This window comes from Chiloscyllium punctatum, chromosome 6 (assembly GCF_047496795.1).
Source record: "Chiloscyllium punctatum isolate Juve2018m chromosome 6, sChiPun1.3, whole genome shotgun sequence".
NCBI classification, from domain to species: Eukaryota; Metazoa; Chordata; class Chondrichthyes; order Orectolobiformes; family Hemiscylliidae; genus Chiloscyllium; species Chiloscyllium punctatum.
Window position 1 is genome coordinate 48,520,663 of NC_092744.1, and position 17,745 is coordinate 48,538,407.

Here is a 17,745-nt window from a genome sequence, read left to right on the forward strand (position 1 = left end):
CTTGTCAAATGCCTTACTGAAGTCCATATACATCACATCTAATGCTCTGCCATCATCAATCTTCTTTGTTACTTCTTCAAAAAACTCAATCAAGTTTGTGAGACATAATTTCCCAGGCACAAAGCCATGTTGACTATCCTGAATCAGTCCTTGCCTTTCCAAATACATGTACGTCCTGTCCCTCAGGATTCCCTCCAACAAATTGCCCACCACCAAAGTCAGGCTCACTGGTCTATAGTTCCCTGGCTTGTCTTTACCAACTTTCTTAAACAGTGGCACCAAGTTTGCCAACCTCCAGTCTTCTGGCACCTCACCTGTGACTATCGATGATACAAATATCTCAGCAAGAGGCCCAGCAATCACTTCTCCAGCTTCCCACAGAGATCTCAGGTACACCTGATCAGGTCCTGGGGATTTATCCACCTTTAACCGTTTCAAGACATCCAGCATTTCCTCCTCTGTAATCTGGACATTTTGCAAGTGTCACCATCTATTTCCCTACAGTCTATATCTTCCATATCCTTTTCCACAGGAAATACTGATGCAAAATATTCATTTAGTATCTCCCCCATTTTCTGCGGCTCCACACAAAGGCCACCTTGCTGATCTTTGAGGGGCCCTATTCTCTCCCCAGTTACCCTTTTATCCTTAATATATTTGTAAAAACCCTTTGGATTCTCCTTAATTCTATTTGCCAAAGCTATCTCATGTCCCCGTTTTGACCTCCTGATTTCCCTCTTAAGTATATTCCTACTGCCTTTTTACTCTTCAAAGGATTCACTCGATTTATCCTGTCTATACCTGACATATGCTTCCTTCTTTTTCTTAACCAAACCCTCAATTTCTTTAGTCATCCAGCATTCCCTTTACCTATCAGCCTTCCCTTTCACCCTGACAGGAATATACTTTCTCTGGATTCTTGTTATCACATTTCTGAAGGCTTCCCATTTTCCAGCTGTCCCTTTACCTGCGAACATCTGCCTCCAATCAGCTTTCGAAAGTTCTTGCCTAACACCGACAAAATCGGCCTTTCTCCAATTTAGAGCTTCAACTTTTAGAACTTGTCTATCCTTTTCCATCACTATTTTAAAACAAATAGAATTATGGTTGCTGGCCCCAAAGTGCTCCCCCACTGACACCTCAGTGACCTGCCCTGCCTTTTTCCCAAGAGTAGGTCAAGTTTTGCACCTTCTCTAGTAGGTGTATCCACATACTGAATCAGAAAATTGTCTTGTACACACTTAAGAAATTCCTCTCCATCTAAACCCTTAACACTATGACAGTCCCAGTCGACGTTTGGAAACTTAAAATCCCCTACCATAACTACCCTATTATTCTTACAGATAGCTGAGATCTCCTTACAAGTTTGTTTCTCAATTTCCCTCTGACTATTGGGGGGTGTATAATACAATCCCAATAAGGTGATCATCCCTTTCTTATTTCTCAGTTCCACCCAAGTAACTTCCCTGGATGTATTTCTGGGAATATCCTCCCTCAGCACAGCTGTAATGCTGTCCCTTATCAAAAATGCCATTCCCCTCCTCTCTTGCCTCTCTTTCTATCTTTCCTGTCGCATTTGTATCCTAGAACATTAAGCTGCCAGTCCTGCCCATCCCTGAGCCATGTTTCCGTAATTGCTATGATATCCCAGTCCCATGTTCCTAACCATGTCCTGAGTTCATCTGCCTTCCCTGTTAGGCCCCTTGCATTGAAATAAATGCAGTTTAATTTATTAGTCCTACCTTGTCCCTGCCTGCCCTGACTGTTTGACTCACTTCTGTTCTCAGCTGTACTTGTCTCAGATCGATCTCTTACCTCACTATCTCCCTGGGTCCCACTGCCCCCCTCCCCCCCCCACCTCACTAGTTTAAATCCTCCCAAGCAGTTCTAGCAAATTTCCCTGCCAGTATATTAGTCCCCTTCCAATTTAGGTGCAATCCGTCCTTCTTGTACAGGTCACTTCTACCCCAAAAGAGATTCCAAAAATGTGAATCCTTCTCCCATACACCAGCTCCTCAGCCATGCATTCATCTGCTCTATCCTCCTATTCCTGCCCTCACTAACTCGTAGCACTGGGAGTAATCCAGATATTACTACCCTTGAGGACCTCCTTTTTCAATTTCTGCCTAACTCTCTGTAATCTCCCTTCAGAGTCTCAACCTTTTCCCTTCCATTGTCGTTGGTTCCAATGTGGACAATGACCTCTTGCTGGCCCCTCTCCCCCGTGAGAACATTCTGCACCCTCTCTGAGACATCCTCGATCCTGGCACCAGGGAAACAACACACCATTCTGCTTTTTCTCTGCTGGCCACAGAAACGTCTGTCTGTACCTCTGACTACAGAATCCCCTAACACAATTGATCTCTTGGAAGCCGACGTACCCCTCGTTGCATTAAAGCCAGTCTCAATACCAGAAACTTGGCTGTTCGTGCTACGTTCCCCTGAGAATCCAGTACCCCCTACATTTTCCAAAACAGCATACCTGTTTGAAATGGGTATATCCACAAAAGACTCCTGCCCTAGGTGCTGACCTCTCTTACCCTTCCTGGAGTTAACCCATCTATATGACTGTATCTGAGACTTCCCCCCCCTTCCTATAACTGCCATCCATCACATACTGTTGCAAATTCCTCATTGCTTCTCTCTGTCTCTCCAACTGATCCACTCGATCTGATAAAATTCACATCCAACAGCATTTATGGCAGATATAATCCGCAGTAACCCTTAAACTCTCTTTAAACTCCCACATCTGACAAGTAGCACATATCATTGCAAAGGCCATTTTTGCTCCTTCACAATCTACAGGCCCAGAAAATAACACATCTTATTCCTCTACAAACACTGCCCCAGGTTAAATTATTAGCTATTGATTAAACTTAAAATATAAGCCAGAGACTTATCTCCAAAAACATATAATCAAGAAAGAATGCACTATACTCACTAACGCAGCCTCTCTTGGACAGACTTAAAACAATAATAAACTTATCTGATTCTGTGCTGTGAACTTCACCCAACAGTTCCTCCAAGATTAGTTGTGAATTTCACTGTTTGTTAATTTTCCCAGACACATTCCGATGTCCAGCGATACACGAATTCAAACAGCAAAGGCAGTAACTGTCCAGGTTCGTGCTTTCTCTCTCTCTCTCCTGCACTGTCCTCACCATGTGCTTCCTTTGTCTGCCCTTCTCTCTTTTAAACTGCTGTTGTTTTGACTTTTGTTTTTCCAAAGCAATGCAACAGCATATAAAAACAGTAATTGCTGCTCCTGGAATTCGAGGAAATCATCTCCAACACCTAAAATAACCTCAAAAAAAAAAGGAGCAGCTCTTACAGCCAGAAATTTTTCCCATCCTCCATCTTGATTACCCAGAATCCTGTATCTTAAACAGAAATCTATTAAATATTATTCCTTGCATAAGAAAATGTATCATTAGATATACCTTCACCTATGTGTTAAATGCCACATAAAGTTACTTACAACAGTCACTTTCTGAATGACCTACCTGCATAAAGAAGCCTGTTATGAAGGAAACCAAAAATGGCTGTAGTCCAGCATGGGCAACTGTGCCAGGTAAGCCTGAAACAATTAAAAATAAACGTGTTCATAGCTTCTCCACCTTATGCACCCAATATTTATGTGGAGACTGGCAGGCAGCAGTGGTCATGGTAGTGAGAAGATGACTAGCAACAAGCAAAGTCACAGAGGTCCTTTCAACTTTAAAAGTAATTTGGAGATACTGGTGTTGGACTGGGGTGTACAAAGTTAAAAATCACACAACACCAGGTTATAGTCCAACAGGTTTAATTGGAAGCACACTAGCTTTCGGAGCGCTGCTCCTTCATCAGGTAGTTGTGGAGGACACAATTGCAAGACACAGATATCATAAATTCTGTGTCTTGCAATTGTGTCCTCCACAACCATCTGATGAAGGAGTGGCGCTCCGAAAGCTTGTGTACTTCCAATTAAGCCTGTTGGACTATAACCTGGTGTTGTGTGATTTTTAACTTTAAAAAGACCTGCTCACAATATTTTCATTCTGTTATCCCCAGGCAGCCTGCCAACTGGGCTAGTTGGCTAGATGCCACAGTGGACAAATAGCAGGAGAAAGTGACTTCAAGACAGTGCTGGGCAAATAGGAGGGAGAAGGACTGAGAGCTGAGAAGAGAGGAGCTAGGTGGTAATGAAAGAAAGGTCATCGTTGGGGGGGGTGAGTGAGTAAGGGACTGGGTCTTGGAGAGGATTGGTGGGGATATTAGGCAGAAGGATTTATTGGAAATACGTGACAACTGTAATAATTTTAAACTTACTTGTCACACTGTAAACGTTTGTTTTTAAATTCTATATCTTACAATCTTATATTCCACAACTACCTGATGAAGGAGCAGTCCTCTGAAAGCTAGTGCTTCCAATTAAACCTGTTGGATTATAACCTGGTATTGTGTGATTTTTAACTTTGTACACCCCAGTCCAACACTGGCAGCTCCAAATCATACACTTATAACAATATCACAGATAAGTTAAGAGTAACATATTTTGGTATTATAACTTTTGGTTTACAGGAAACGTTTTGATTTGGAGTCACTAGCAAGGAGGTAATCAAGGCCCACCAAACTGGGAAATTCAAATTCGCCAGGTGTTGAAGTCGTGTTGGTAAATTCACCTAGGCAGATGCACGTGGGAGAACTTCCCTTTGGAAACTAACTGAGAAATTAAAGAAAGTTGGAGCAAATTTCTGGGAGTTATGACACACCTCAGTTTGGTTCAGGAAAACTAGGTAAAAACAATGACTGCAGATGCTGGAAACCAGATTCTGAATTAGAGTGGTGCTAGAAAAGCACAGCAATTCAGACAGCATCCGAGGAGCAGGAAAATCGACGTTTTGGGCAAAAGCCCTTCATCAGGTATTTGCTTTCATTTTTGGAAGTTATCTGCCTCTATTTAGATCACAAGTTTCCAAAGCATTATTCATTGCAGGTCACGGTTTGCACTCTGTGCTGACAAGTCTGGGGTCTATATATTGGTGTTTATATTATGGTTTTTGTTTCTGCCTTTCACTGCTGATTACAGTCGGTTTTGTCCTTTAATGCCAAGCGAAAATATTGTAAGCAGGTCTTTTTAAAGTTAAAAATCACACAACACCAGGTTATAGTCCAACAGGTTTAATTGGAAGGACACAAGCTTTCGGATGCTGTCAGAACTTCAGGAAAACTACTTATCTTCAGGTAACTGTGCCAGGTAAATGGGTTCTCAGCTGACATTAAAAGCAGCAGCAATGTTCTTTCCTGGATTTTGATTTAAAGTGCTCATAAGATATTGTTAAACTAATATTGCTTTTTCTTTTTAAAAAACAAAATATACTTGTGTGATCTTTTCTGTTAATAACTGGACATGCAAATTTGTTTTTGGAAGTTATCTGCCTCTATTTAGATCTTAAGTTTCCAAAGCATTATTCATTGCAGGTCATGGTTTGCACTCTGTGCTGACAAGTCTGGGGTCTATATATTGGTGTTTTTATTATGGTTTTTGTTCTGCCTTTCACTGCTGATTACAGTAGGTTTTGTCCTTTAATGCCAAGTGAAATACATCTTCCAGTTATTTGTCCCTTTAACACTTATGTTTTTTACTATCAGTTCCCAAATGTTAAGATATAAGTTCTTGAGAGTACATTTAACATTTGTTTTATTTATGATGCAGGTCTGGCTTTATTTATCAAACTGAAAATAGTGAAATAATTACTGTTTGTTTTTCAGCTTCCTCAGATGCATTCAAATCTGGTCTTAGGGATGAAACAACTATAAGTAAAGACAAGCTTTATAAAATCTTCATAACCAAAATTTAAATATGTTCCTTCTTGCTGAATTCAGATGAAAACATTACTTTAGTACACAAACCATGCCGCCTGTCTCCATGCACAGATCCATTTTTTGATCCCTAATTGGCCATCCCAAAACTCAGTATTTATAAGCCAACTGAACTTTGTTTTCTCTTCTATGTTAGCTACCAATCTTTTTTCATACTTCCTCTTGGTTTGTCCTTTTATCTTTTTCACTTTCTCTCTGAAATGTTAATAATCAGCCTGTTTCTTATTTGTATGATCAATGTGACATGTAATGCCAGCTAAATTTCATTCAATTTTATCTTAAGCAATAACTTGAAATAAACTGACATGATACAAATAAATATCAATTCAATGAACAATTATTACATAATTTCTTGTTTTGAACCATTAAGTAAATAAATCAACAACCTCTTCGTTCAGATAAATAATTGAGCCAAGGACAAAGTAAACTATATTAACATTTAGCTTAAATAAATAGCTTTCTGCATTACAATAAAATGGAAGCATATTATCAAATAAACTCTGAGTTAAATAAATTTAACTAGATGTTATTCCCAAATACAAATTCTGCGCAATGCATCTGTTAACTTAGTCATTCTGTGAAGCTAACAGCCTTATCAAGCAATCCCATTGTTCTGCTGCTGTTTCACCTCTGTTTCTGCACTTCCTGTTGTTGTACTGTTGATAGGCTGTTTGGGTTCATTTTCACCTCAGAAATTATTAGTAGAAAAGGGGTGGTGCTGTAAAACTGCTAAACAATGATTGTGGCAGACTTATTACAATAGGCTGTTATGACCTAACTGATTTTTCACCTTGAAGGTGAGCTATTAAACTGCAGCTAAAAACATTGCCCCGACCTTTCTCTATATTTTCTGTATTCTTCCTTTCCAAACACTTAGCCAACTTCAAATGCACATTGAGTCAGTTACATTTCAAATAACATAAATGGCAAAATATATAAATGCTGGGATTAATTAGTATCAACAATATATGCTCATTCATTTAATGTAGTTTTACAAGGTTCAATGCTGTTCATAGCTTTCAGAAAAATGTAGAAGTATGATACTCATTTTTAATACAAAAACAATACCATCCCAACATAGACAGAGCAAAGCCAAAGGAGGTTAATATTATTCAGAGACAATCCCTGTAAGTTTTGTTAAAAATAAAAAAAACCATGAAGTGAATAGTTGAACCATTGTAACAAGATTAATAAGCTTTGAGAATACAACTCAACAAGCCTCTAACATCCAGAAGAACAAGGACTGCAGATGCATGAGAACACCAACAAGAGCCAGTTCCCATCTCTGTCATACATCATTGAGAATTGGAAATATAACTCTGTTCCTTCATTAACAATGGGTCCAGATCTAGACCTCCTTACCTAATAGCCCTGTGGGTGAACATACACAACATGAATTGTTGAAGAAGGTGATTTACCACCATATTCTCAAGGACAATTAAAAATAGGTAACAATTGTCACTGATACCCACATCCTATGAACGAATACAAAATGTAAATGTCAAAGTGAAAGACTTACCTAATATTCCCGTTCCCAAGATACAGGCAATTGAAATGAGATCTAAAAATAAAACAAACAGAAAATATTCATTCACCAAGTGTTTTAATGCAGAGGTTTAGCATACAAACAACAGTGTACTTTTGTGGTCAGGGCCAAAGCAACAATGCTCGCTGTCAACCTTGTAGAAAGCTGCTCATACAGATCTCAAGGTGCCTCTGACATGGGTTACTCTTCCCCAGTAGCATCTTAAATCTGGAACCAAGTCAAGGAGCTCTCTCAGCAAGCTTCACCAGTGATACTAACAGCAGCAAATCACAGTGAAATATTCACAAATAGCAAACTAGGATGTTAAAATCACTTAAATCCTCCACTTATAACTTAAACTTGCAAATCGCAAAAAAGTGAGGTATCAAATTAAGGTTGAAACTAAACAAAACACCTTTCCTTTCAAGTAATGTGAAATCAGCATGAAGAAGAAATTTGAGACGACACAAAAATGAAGCTAGCAACTAGTGACAATGTTTAGCAATAATTATGGAAACAGTAAATGCTTAAAACCCCAGTTCCAGCACATTTTCAAAGGATTTTACTGCAAGATGGAGTTTCTCATCAACTAATTTATTTCCTGTTGATTCCTGTCAGGCCCTCCCTCAACAGCACATTTTTTGACATATGGCTTTAGGACACTTAAAGTTTGGGTTCAATAAAACTGGTCAAGGAGAAAATAAGATCAAAACTGTTGTCAAGCTTAGCCTTCTGTAGAACTCTATTTATTGCATTTTAGCACTGTATGCAACCATGCATAGTAATCTGGGAGATACCAAGTTCTTATCTTATTGGCATATTCAAAGACTGTTAGCTACAAATAATAGATGTGGTTCTTGCTTCACTCTAATTCCATCTATGCTGGGTTATTTATGCCATATGGAATGTGGCTACATGACATCATCATAAGGTTATCCCAGAATCCAAAAGTCCATATATAACAGCACACTGTCTGTATAAGCATGGTTCACTGACAGCAAGACTTAAATGTGTGCAGACTGCTGAAGTTGCCATCAGTTTCATTGGAGCAAGAGGATGAATGCTGTCAGCTCCACCATCTACTGTTGCAAAGGCGGTGTCAATTCTCACACAGCATGAAAACTAGTACAAAATTGACAGAAATAAGTCGAAGTTTAGTGAGTAATGTGACATGCCAATTGCATGCAACTGATCCAGGTGCCGTCTATATCTGGGAAACTTTATTTTGAAACTGAAATGTAGGCATCTAATGTGACCACAATACACAGAATAATTTCTTGGGAGTTTTGGAGAGGCTCAAAAGATACTTCAATCCTTCCGGAAGTCTAAGCAGGATAAAAACAGTGAAATGTAAAACTGTACCAAAATATGCAGTCAAACGAAATCTGGAGGCAAATGGCTGAAGGGCATAGACCTCAATCCTGTTTCAAAGCTGGTGATATTGCATTTGCAGTTTTTCTGGAGTGTTCACCAATACTATGCAGATCAATTCTGGTACACTTCAGGTTTCAAAAATAAGACCGCTATCTTATTTAATTCTGCAGGCTGCTGGTTCAAAAAGAGCACCCTGATTTAAATTGTACCAGACTGGTTCCAACTGGTTCTGTTACACATTAAGGGCTTTGTAGGGACAGTTTTTAAATGTTTCCTACTTCAATACTTACGGGTAGCACTTTAGTTCCTGCCTCATATGTACAATATATATCAGGCATTGTCTAATTAGGGAGCATTGCCTTTTTTTTAGTAAATAGGCATGGATTTATGGTGACAGTTAACTATTACTATCATGGGCTGTTTCTGTCAGTTAACGTGCATTCATTGCAGCAGATAACACTTATTTATTGGTCCAAACCTGCAAAACCAGATCCCCACAATCAGCACGAAGCTCTGCAGTACAGTTGTGGGACATTGGTAATATCATTACTGAAAATTTATGTTGGTCTTCCTTACATGCCTCTTTTTCCATCAACATGCTCAGTATAATTTACAACAACAGATGTCAGTGTCGAAAGTGTGGTGCTGGAAAAAGCACAGCAGGTCAGGCAGTATCCAAGGAGCAGGAGAATCAAAGTTTCAAGTATAAAGCCTTCATCTTACGCCCAAATGTTGATTCTCCTGTTCCTCGGATGCTGCCTGACCTGCTCTGCTTTTCTAGCACCACACTCTCGACTCTAATCTCCAGCTTCTGCAGTCCTCACTTTCTCCTCCAAGGACAGATGCCAATCTTTATTATCAGATAAAATAGTCTTCACACAATTTCTATAAAATTTAGCCAGAAGGCATTTATGGATTTATGAAAAGATCAGATCAGGAAACATGCCAGAGACCAGAGTTCATATCAGACAACTAAAAGACTCTTCTCCAATTGGTCCTTTCACATTTGCTTCTGTGCACTATGCTGTACATACTGTGACAGTTCCTTGAGATGGAATTTAATCCAACATGGTGACAGGCCCATGTAATATGGGGATAGGCTGAGTGCCAGTTGCCTGGAGGCAAAATCTCCTGCAATTAAACCTTCCCATTTAGGACAATATGAAAATTAGGCTCATTGGTGAGTATGCCAGAATTTAATTGTGGCCCAGGGATTAAATGGGAGTCACACAGATTTTCCACGCAACTCCACGAGCAGAGAATAAAGTCTCTTGGGTTTTCCAGCAGCTTCCAGTGGGTAGGTGTAGTGGATGGAGGTCCTTAATGATTGAGGTGTATAGCATTGAGAAGTGGTTGGCTGCTGATAACTACAAAATTTAAGGATCCAGCATGCTTATTGGGCTGGATAGGTTTACTCATTTTTCTCTGCCTACATTCTCAGATTTGTTTCCATGAGAATAGTTTGACAAGAAGCTTCACCCTAAGTGAGATGTCAAAGATAGTGCTACACTTGATTGAAACAGTATTTGATTCTGAACAAACCATGATCTCATTTGATATCTTCATGCTTCAAGTAGTTGTCAAGTTTAATAGATGTGGCAAAAGTTAAAGATATCAGATTAAAAAGCTGAATTTTGACAGTTTCACCAGATTTAGACTCAAGAAAAACAGCTTTGAAATAGTGTGTACAGTTTGTTAGAAATGGCTCCCAGCTCAGAATTCTGACAAATACTTCAAACATCCATTGGTAACAGTCAATTTGATTTTTTTTTAAAGAATGAAGAATAATTACACAGTTTGCCTTTTAGCACTTTTTGACATCACTATCTTGCAGAGCTTGGATTTCATATATTGACTGCACAGTGAGTATCAGACAGTATTTCAGTTAGTTAAATTGAATTGGAATGCATGAAGTAGTGTGCTGGCCTGCAGTCATAATACTGCACTAATAATATTACCAAAGGCACATAAAAATAAGTCCTATCCCTTGTATTGCAAGCATCTGCATGTATCTGTACAGAGACTACTACAAAGCAGAACTTGCACCAATTCAAATAGTTGAACCAGCTTTTAAAAACATGTTTTTTGATTCCCACAAAGTTCAGCTGTGTAAAATGAATTGTGATGAAATTCAAAACCTAAGCCTCTTTTGGATCTCCATCTTCAGAAAGATCCCAGTACTTCCTGAGAAACATTGCTTTTACACATTGTGACCCTGGGCATTTGCCAGAATTGGGAGGGACAGCACAGTAATAGATAAAGGGAGAGAACTGCAATTCAGAAAGCAACGCAGTAGCAGGATTCACCACCTGAAATTTTCCTCATTCTCCAAAACAATCCGAGCATGGATAATGGTGGAGTATACCTTCCCAAACGTAGATGAGATATTTCCATTCAAACAGACAAACTGTCACCGCAACAGCAATCCTGTCATAGGCTGTAAAATCAAGTTCTTCAGGATAGTGCTCCAGATCCAACTACCTGCACCTACTTCAACAATAACCTTCCTTCACGAGATCAGAATGGGCCTGTTCAAATTATGTTTGTACGTAATGTTCAAAAACCATTCATTACTAGAGTCAGAGATATACAACATGGAAACAGATGCTTCGGTCTAACTTGTCCGTGCTGACTAGACATCCTGTGCAAATCTAATCCCATTTGCCAGCATTTGGCCTATATCCCTCTGAACCATTCCTATTCAGATAACCCGATCAGGTGCCTTTTAAATGTTGCAATTGTACCAGCCTCCACCACCTCCTCTGGCAGCTCATTCCATACACGCATACCGTGAGAGAAAAATTCACTCCTAAGGTCCCTTTTAAATCTTTCCCCTCTCACCCTAAACCTACACTCTCCAGTTTTGGACTCTCCCACCCCAGGGATAAGACTTTGTCTATTTATCCTATCGATGCCCCTCATGATTTCATAAACCTCTACATGGTCATGCCTCAGCCTCCGACCCTCCAGTGAAAATATCCTCAGCCTATTCAGCCTCTCCCTATAGTTCAAACGCTCTTCAGATATTGAACCTGGGAATGAATGGACTCCTCTCTTCATTCTACTCCTAAAGCTGGTGAAAATAGAGTTTAAATTTCAAAGGGAGGCAATATTGCCAATTTAATAAGTAAATAAGAAATTGTCTTTACTTTGATGTCAGAGATCAGCTAGCCAGGTTCTAGCAATCAGTTAACAAGTAAACAGTTTTATTTCTAAAACTCAGATGCGGAAATTTTTCAGAATAGATTCCATTTGTATAAATTATATCCAACAACTTACTAATACAAAAATCAACATGCACACAATATCCCCTAAGAATGCAAAGAAGACAGTAAAATCCTGCAGAGTATCAGACCCTAACACTTAACAAATCAGGGGAAAAAAATGCATATTTTCCAGAAGTTTACTTCTAGCTGAACGGTCACTTTCCCTACAGTAGTTGCTGATACAAACTGAGGTTGTCACTGAGTTTCCTTCTCACTGCAGTTGGAACTGTGATGTTGCCCTGGAAGACAGGAGAGTTGATTCAGAATTCTCCCTTAAGAACACAGGTTGTGGTTCTGAAGGCCTATAGTGGGCTGTCAAATCAATGGCCTAGCTTAGTTGAGAAATACTTCAAAGAAATAGAGGGGCAAAGCTGTTCCCCTTCTATCCCGTGATAGTTCCTATCTGAGACGGGTACTTCAAAGGCAATTCACCAAGGCTCCTTTAGCAGCTGCTTCCAAACCTACAACTGATATAAGCTGGCAAGGCAAGGGCAGCAGATACATGGGAGAACCACCAGCTATTAAAACCACACAGTATCCTGATTTGCTACTAAATTGCTGGTCCATCACTGTCAAAAGTTCAAAAATGTGGAAACTTCTTTCCAGCAACACTTTAGGTGTACTTATTCCCATGGGCCATAGTAGCTCAAGAAGGCAGCTTGCCACTACCTTCTCTGGGCAATTAAGGAAGAGTTATAATGCTGGTTTAGCCAGCAGTGCCAAAACACCACAGATGAATAATAAAACGAAGCATCAAAACTCAAGAACGCAATGAATAGGGATAGGACTTTCAGCTTCTCAAATTTGCTCTATTGTTCAACAGGATCAAGGAACTTCAACTCTACCTCAGCTACAACTTCGCAGATCATCCCCAAATTCTTTAAACCATAGAATAGAGTGATAATGTCATAGAGATGTACAGCACAGAAACAGACCTTTTGGTCCATCTCGTCCATGCTGACCAGATATCCCAACCCAATCCGGTCCCACCTGCCAGCACCCGGCCCATATCCCTCCAAACCCTTCCTATTCAGACACCCATCCAAATGCCTCTTAAATGTTGCAATCATACTAACCTCCACCACTTCCTCTGGCAGCTCATTCCATACACGTACCACCTTCTGTGTGAAAAAGTTGCCCCTTAGGTCTCTTTTATATCTTTCTCCCTCACCCTAAACCTATGCCCTCTAGTTCTGGACTCGCCCACCCCAAGGAAAACACCTTGACTATTTATCCTATCCATGCCCCTCATGATTTTGTAAACCTCTATAAGGTCACCCCTCAGCCTCCGAACCTCCAGGGAAAACAGCCCCAGCCTGTTCATCCTCTCCCTATAGCTCAAATCCCTCCAACCCTGGCAACATCCTTGTAAATCTTTTCTGAACCCTTTCAAGTTTCACAACATCTTTCTGATAAGGAGACCAGAATTGTATGCAATATTCCAACAGTGGCCTAACCAATGTCCTGTACAGCCGCAACATGACCTCCCAACCCCTGCACTCAATACTCTGACCAATAAAGGAAAGCATGCCAAACACCTTCACTATCCTATCTACCTGTGACTCCACTTTCAAGGAGCTATGAACCTGCACTCCAAGGTCTCTTTGTTCAGCAACGCTCCCTAGGACCTTAACATTAAGTATATATGTCCTGTTAAGATTTGCTTTCCCAAAATGCAGCACTTCACATTTATCTAAATTAAACTCCATCTGCCACTTCTCAGACCATTGGCCCATCTGATCAAGATCCCATTGTAATCTGAGGTAGCCTTCTTCACTGTTCACTTCACCTCCAATTTTGGTGTCACCTGCAAACTTACTAACTATACCTCTGATGCTCACATCCAAATCATTTATAAAAATGACGAAAAGTAGTAGGCCCAGCACCGACCCTTGTGGCTCTCCACTGGTCACAGGCCTCACAGTCTGAAAAACAACCTTCCACCACCACCCTCTGTCTTCTACCTTTGAGCTAATTCTGTATCCAAATGGCTCGTTCTCCCTATGTTCCATGAGATCTAACCTTGCGAACCAGTCTCCCATGGGAACCTTGTTGAACGCCTTACTGAAATCAATATAGATCATGTTCACCACACTGCCCACATCAATCCTCTTTGTTACAGCTTTAAAAATCTCAAACAAGTTTGTGAGACATGATTCCCCACGCACAAAGCCACGTTGACTATCCCAAATCAGTCCTTGCCTTTCCAAATACATGTACATCCTGTCCCTCAAGATTCCTCCAACAACTTACCCACCACTGACATCAGGCTCACTAGTCTATAGTTCCCTGGCTTGTCCTTACCAACTTTCTTAAACAGTGGCCCCACGTTAGCCAACCTCCAGTCTTCTGGCACCTCACCTGTGACTATCGATGATACAAATATCTCAGCAAGAGGCCCAGCAATCACTTCCCTAGCTTCTCACAGAGTTCTAAGGTACACCTGATCAGGTCCTGAGGATATATCCATTTTTATATCTTTCAAGACCTTAAAACATGTTGAATATATTCCAGAACCAACCTTCCACAGATCTCTACAGCAGAGAATTCTAATGATTCTCAAACTTCAAATTTGAACACATTTTCATTCCAGTCCAATGTGAACTGACACCTTATTCTGAGATAATGATGTCTTGTTCTCAACTCTTTAGTCAGGGAAAACATCCTTTTGGTATCAACTCTGTCAAGTCACATAAGAATTTCAAATGTTGCAATGAGATCATTCATCATTCTTCAAAATCTGAAAGAGTATTGACTCAAATTACTCAAAATCTCCTCATAGCATAAATCCCATATCACAGCAATCAGGATGGTGTACAAGATAGAAGTACAATTTGTACTAAATGTGCCTCCTGGTTTGCTGTAGTCATGTCAGCTCTATTATAAGACACTCACTGCAGTCAGCCATCTCACAGCCAATTCAATAAGACATGGCATGAGTTAAATGGTTGTTCCTGTGAGTTTTTCTGTGTGGAGCTGAGATTGAGGGTTAAAGAGCTGCATAGAAGCACAGCTACTAAAATAGAAACATAGAAATGTTCAGAGCTGCTGAAAACGGATAATACCCACAGGTAGCCATGGAAATAGCACAAAAAACACAGGCAGCAGCTGAAGCACTTGGTTTGACCGTAAACATTCCTCTCCCAGCACTGGTCAAAATGAAGTAATAGGAAACAGAAATGTTAGTTCCCTTTTCACTAGCAATGATGAAACTGCAGGATTGTGACAGATTTAATTAATAAGCTGGAGCAGTAGGAGTAGCTAAATGTTATCACCGTTGGGGGTGAGGAGGTGGAACTATTTTAAATGTATCCGTCCCAAATCACTAAGAACAACAGAAAAAACCCAGAATGCAGAAATTCTTGAAGACCCGACTCTATCTTGGCCAAAATGGATGATGCTAGGAAATGGACCAGGAAACTGACACACAAGCCTGTGCTGGTCTTTTGGCCCTACCCACTTTTGTTCCTAACATTGGGGGAGTCTGAAAATTCTGTCTAATGTATTTACTTAGTATCTGTTCCATTTTCTTATTCTCTGATATAATTTCCTATTTGCACCTTTAAGCCATCCATATTTACCACCATTACTCTGTTCCTTTCAATATTTTATTATATTGCAGATATCTTGCTTTGGGTTCCTAACCATCTTTGACTTTAATTCGTCGTCGATGTTTTAAAAATTCGCTTATGGGAATGAGAACATCACTGCCTGGCCAGTGTTTTGTTTTTGGCTACCTTTGACATTAAGGCAGCAGCTGATCAAGTAAGTCATAGCAAAATTAAGGTTAATGAGAATTACGGGGAATTTTGTGCACTTGGTACCCGACACAAGGCAAGATGGTTGTGGTTTTTGGAGGCTAAGGACACTGTAGCAAGACTTCTTCAGGGCAATTATCTCAGCCCTACCAGTTTCAGCTGCTTCATCAATGACCTTCGGTCATGAAATAACTGCACAGAGGCCAGTATCCCCATCAGGGGCCAGCTTGGAGTCAGTCCCCTAAACTGAGGAGATTCTTATCTCCTGGTTATATATATTTGTCTTTTTCTCTTTTTTTCCATGTTTGTGTGTATGCAGGTGCAAAACGCAGTGAAAAACACCGAATGCCTGGCCAGTGTTTATTGTTCATCCCTCGTTGCCATTGAGAAAGTGATGGTGAACTGCCTTCTTGAACCGCTGTAGTCCATGTGCTGTAGGTTGACCCATAGTGTCGTTAGTAATGGAATTCCAGGAGTTTGACCCAGTGACATTGAAGTAACAGCAATGTATTTCCAAATCAGGATAATGAGTAGCTTGGAGGGGATCTTGCAGGTAGTGGCATTCCCACTTATCTGCTGCCCTTGTCCTTCTGGATGGAAATGGTCATGGGTTTGGAAAATGCTAAGGATCTCTGATGAATTGAGCAGCAAGAAATACTGTTTGAGATATGCAAGCCCACTCTGTCAAATGCACTTCTATGCTGTACATCTCTATGACTCTATGAATACTTGAAAGGCTTCTTCTAAGACTGTCACAGCTTCCCTCAACAAGGTCCAGCTAAATTCTCTCTGTTGATTTTAACCCTACTGCGAACCCTCTTGCAAGGATGCCTGCCTTGAAGAAGTTTTCCTCCTCTCTCTACAAGAATCTCAGGGAGTCCCTCTCCCACTGCAACTCCCAGGTCATTTCCTCTGCTCTGAAGCTCTTCAACCATGTTGTGAAACAAACTCGGTACCACAGCCACATCTGCTTCCTCAGTACCTGCCTCCGTAACCAACTCATCCCACACGGACTCCAGACCACCTTTAAACCAGCGGAGTTCGGACCCGAACAGGACAAACAATACAGACTACAGATTCAAAAACACCAGCAACAGTTCTCCTTCAGGATCCTCCGCTCCACGCTTGCAGCAATGCGCCGGCACCTAACCTCTCTACAGTCAGCCCTGCCTCAGCTGAGGGCCACACTCTCTCAGAATTGCAAAGGACCCACTCTGTACTACATCTTCAGGAGAATTCATACTCTCAACAAACAGTATTTCAATTCCATCTCAAACATCAAAAACTGTAAGTACAACAAACTTTTATCCACCCACCTCCATAACCAGCGCTCCTCAAACATTCCAGAAGATTCCCCTGGCCTCGGAAACGCCATTAGCCATGCGGCTGACGCAGCTACCACCACCACGCTGAGTGATGATGTCACTTCCAGCCCCATCATGGCCACTCCCACAGCCACTTCCGGCCCTCACATCATCGCTGATGCCACATGCTCAGTGGCTCCTGCCACCCCTACTGCCATGATCACCACCACTTCCACCCCCACCAGCGCCACTCACCTGCATTCTGCTGACATGGCCCCCACAGACCCCACTGTCACTATACCCACACCCCAGAACCCAGAGGGCAACATTACCCCTGCTCATGCCTCCACCCTCATTCCCCCCACCATCACACCCACTCCAGGTACTGGCTCCGACCCCACTCCCAGCTCCACACCCACACCAGATCCCAGCTCCCGGCCCTGCTGAGTTTTCACCATCCCTCCAGACCTCCCACTCACTGAGGACGAACGATCTGTCCTCAGCAAAGGACTCACCTTCTTCCCCCTCCGTCCACGCATCAATGAATTTAATACACGACGTGACATCGAACAATTCTTCCGTCGCCTCCACCTCAGAGCTTACTTTCACAATCAGGACTCCCGCCCACCTTCCGAGGACCCCTTCGCCCACCTCCA

At 41.1% G+C, this 17,745-nt stretch overlaps 1 protein-coding gene across 2 annotated transcripts in view; it reads right to left on the reverse strand.

The window, feature by feature from the left end:
- Positions 1-17,745, reverse strand: part of LOC140478940 (uncharacterized) — a 315,441-nt gene that overhangs the window by 270,356 nt on the left and 27,340 nt on the right. For both annotated transcript variants that reach the window (XM_072572602.1, XM_072572601.1), the window contains exons 2-3: positions 7,382-7,423; positions 3,504-3,577 (exon numbers count right to left, since the gene is read on the reverse strand). In XM_072572602.1, the coding sequence (XP_072428703.1) occupies positions 3,504-3,577; positions 7,382-7,423 (116 nt within the window). The remainder of the gene's footprint in view (positions 1-3,503; positions 3,578-7,381; positions 7,424-17,745) is intronic.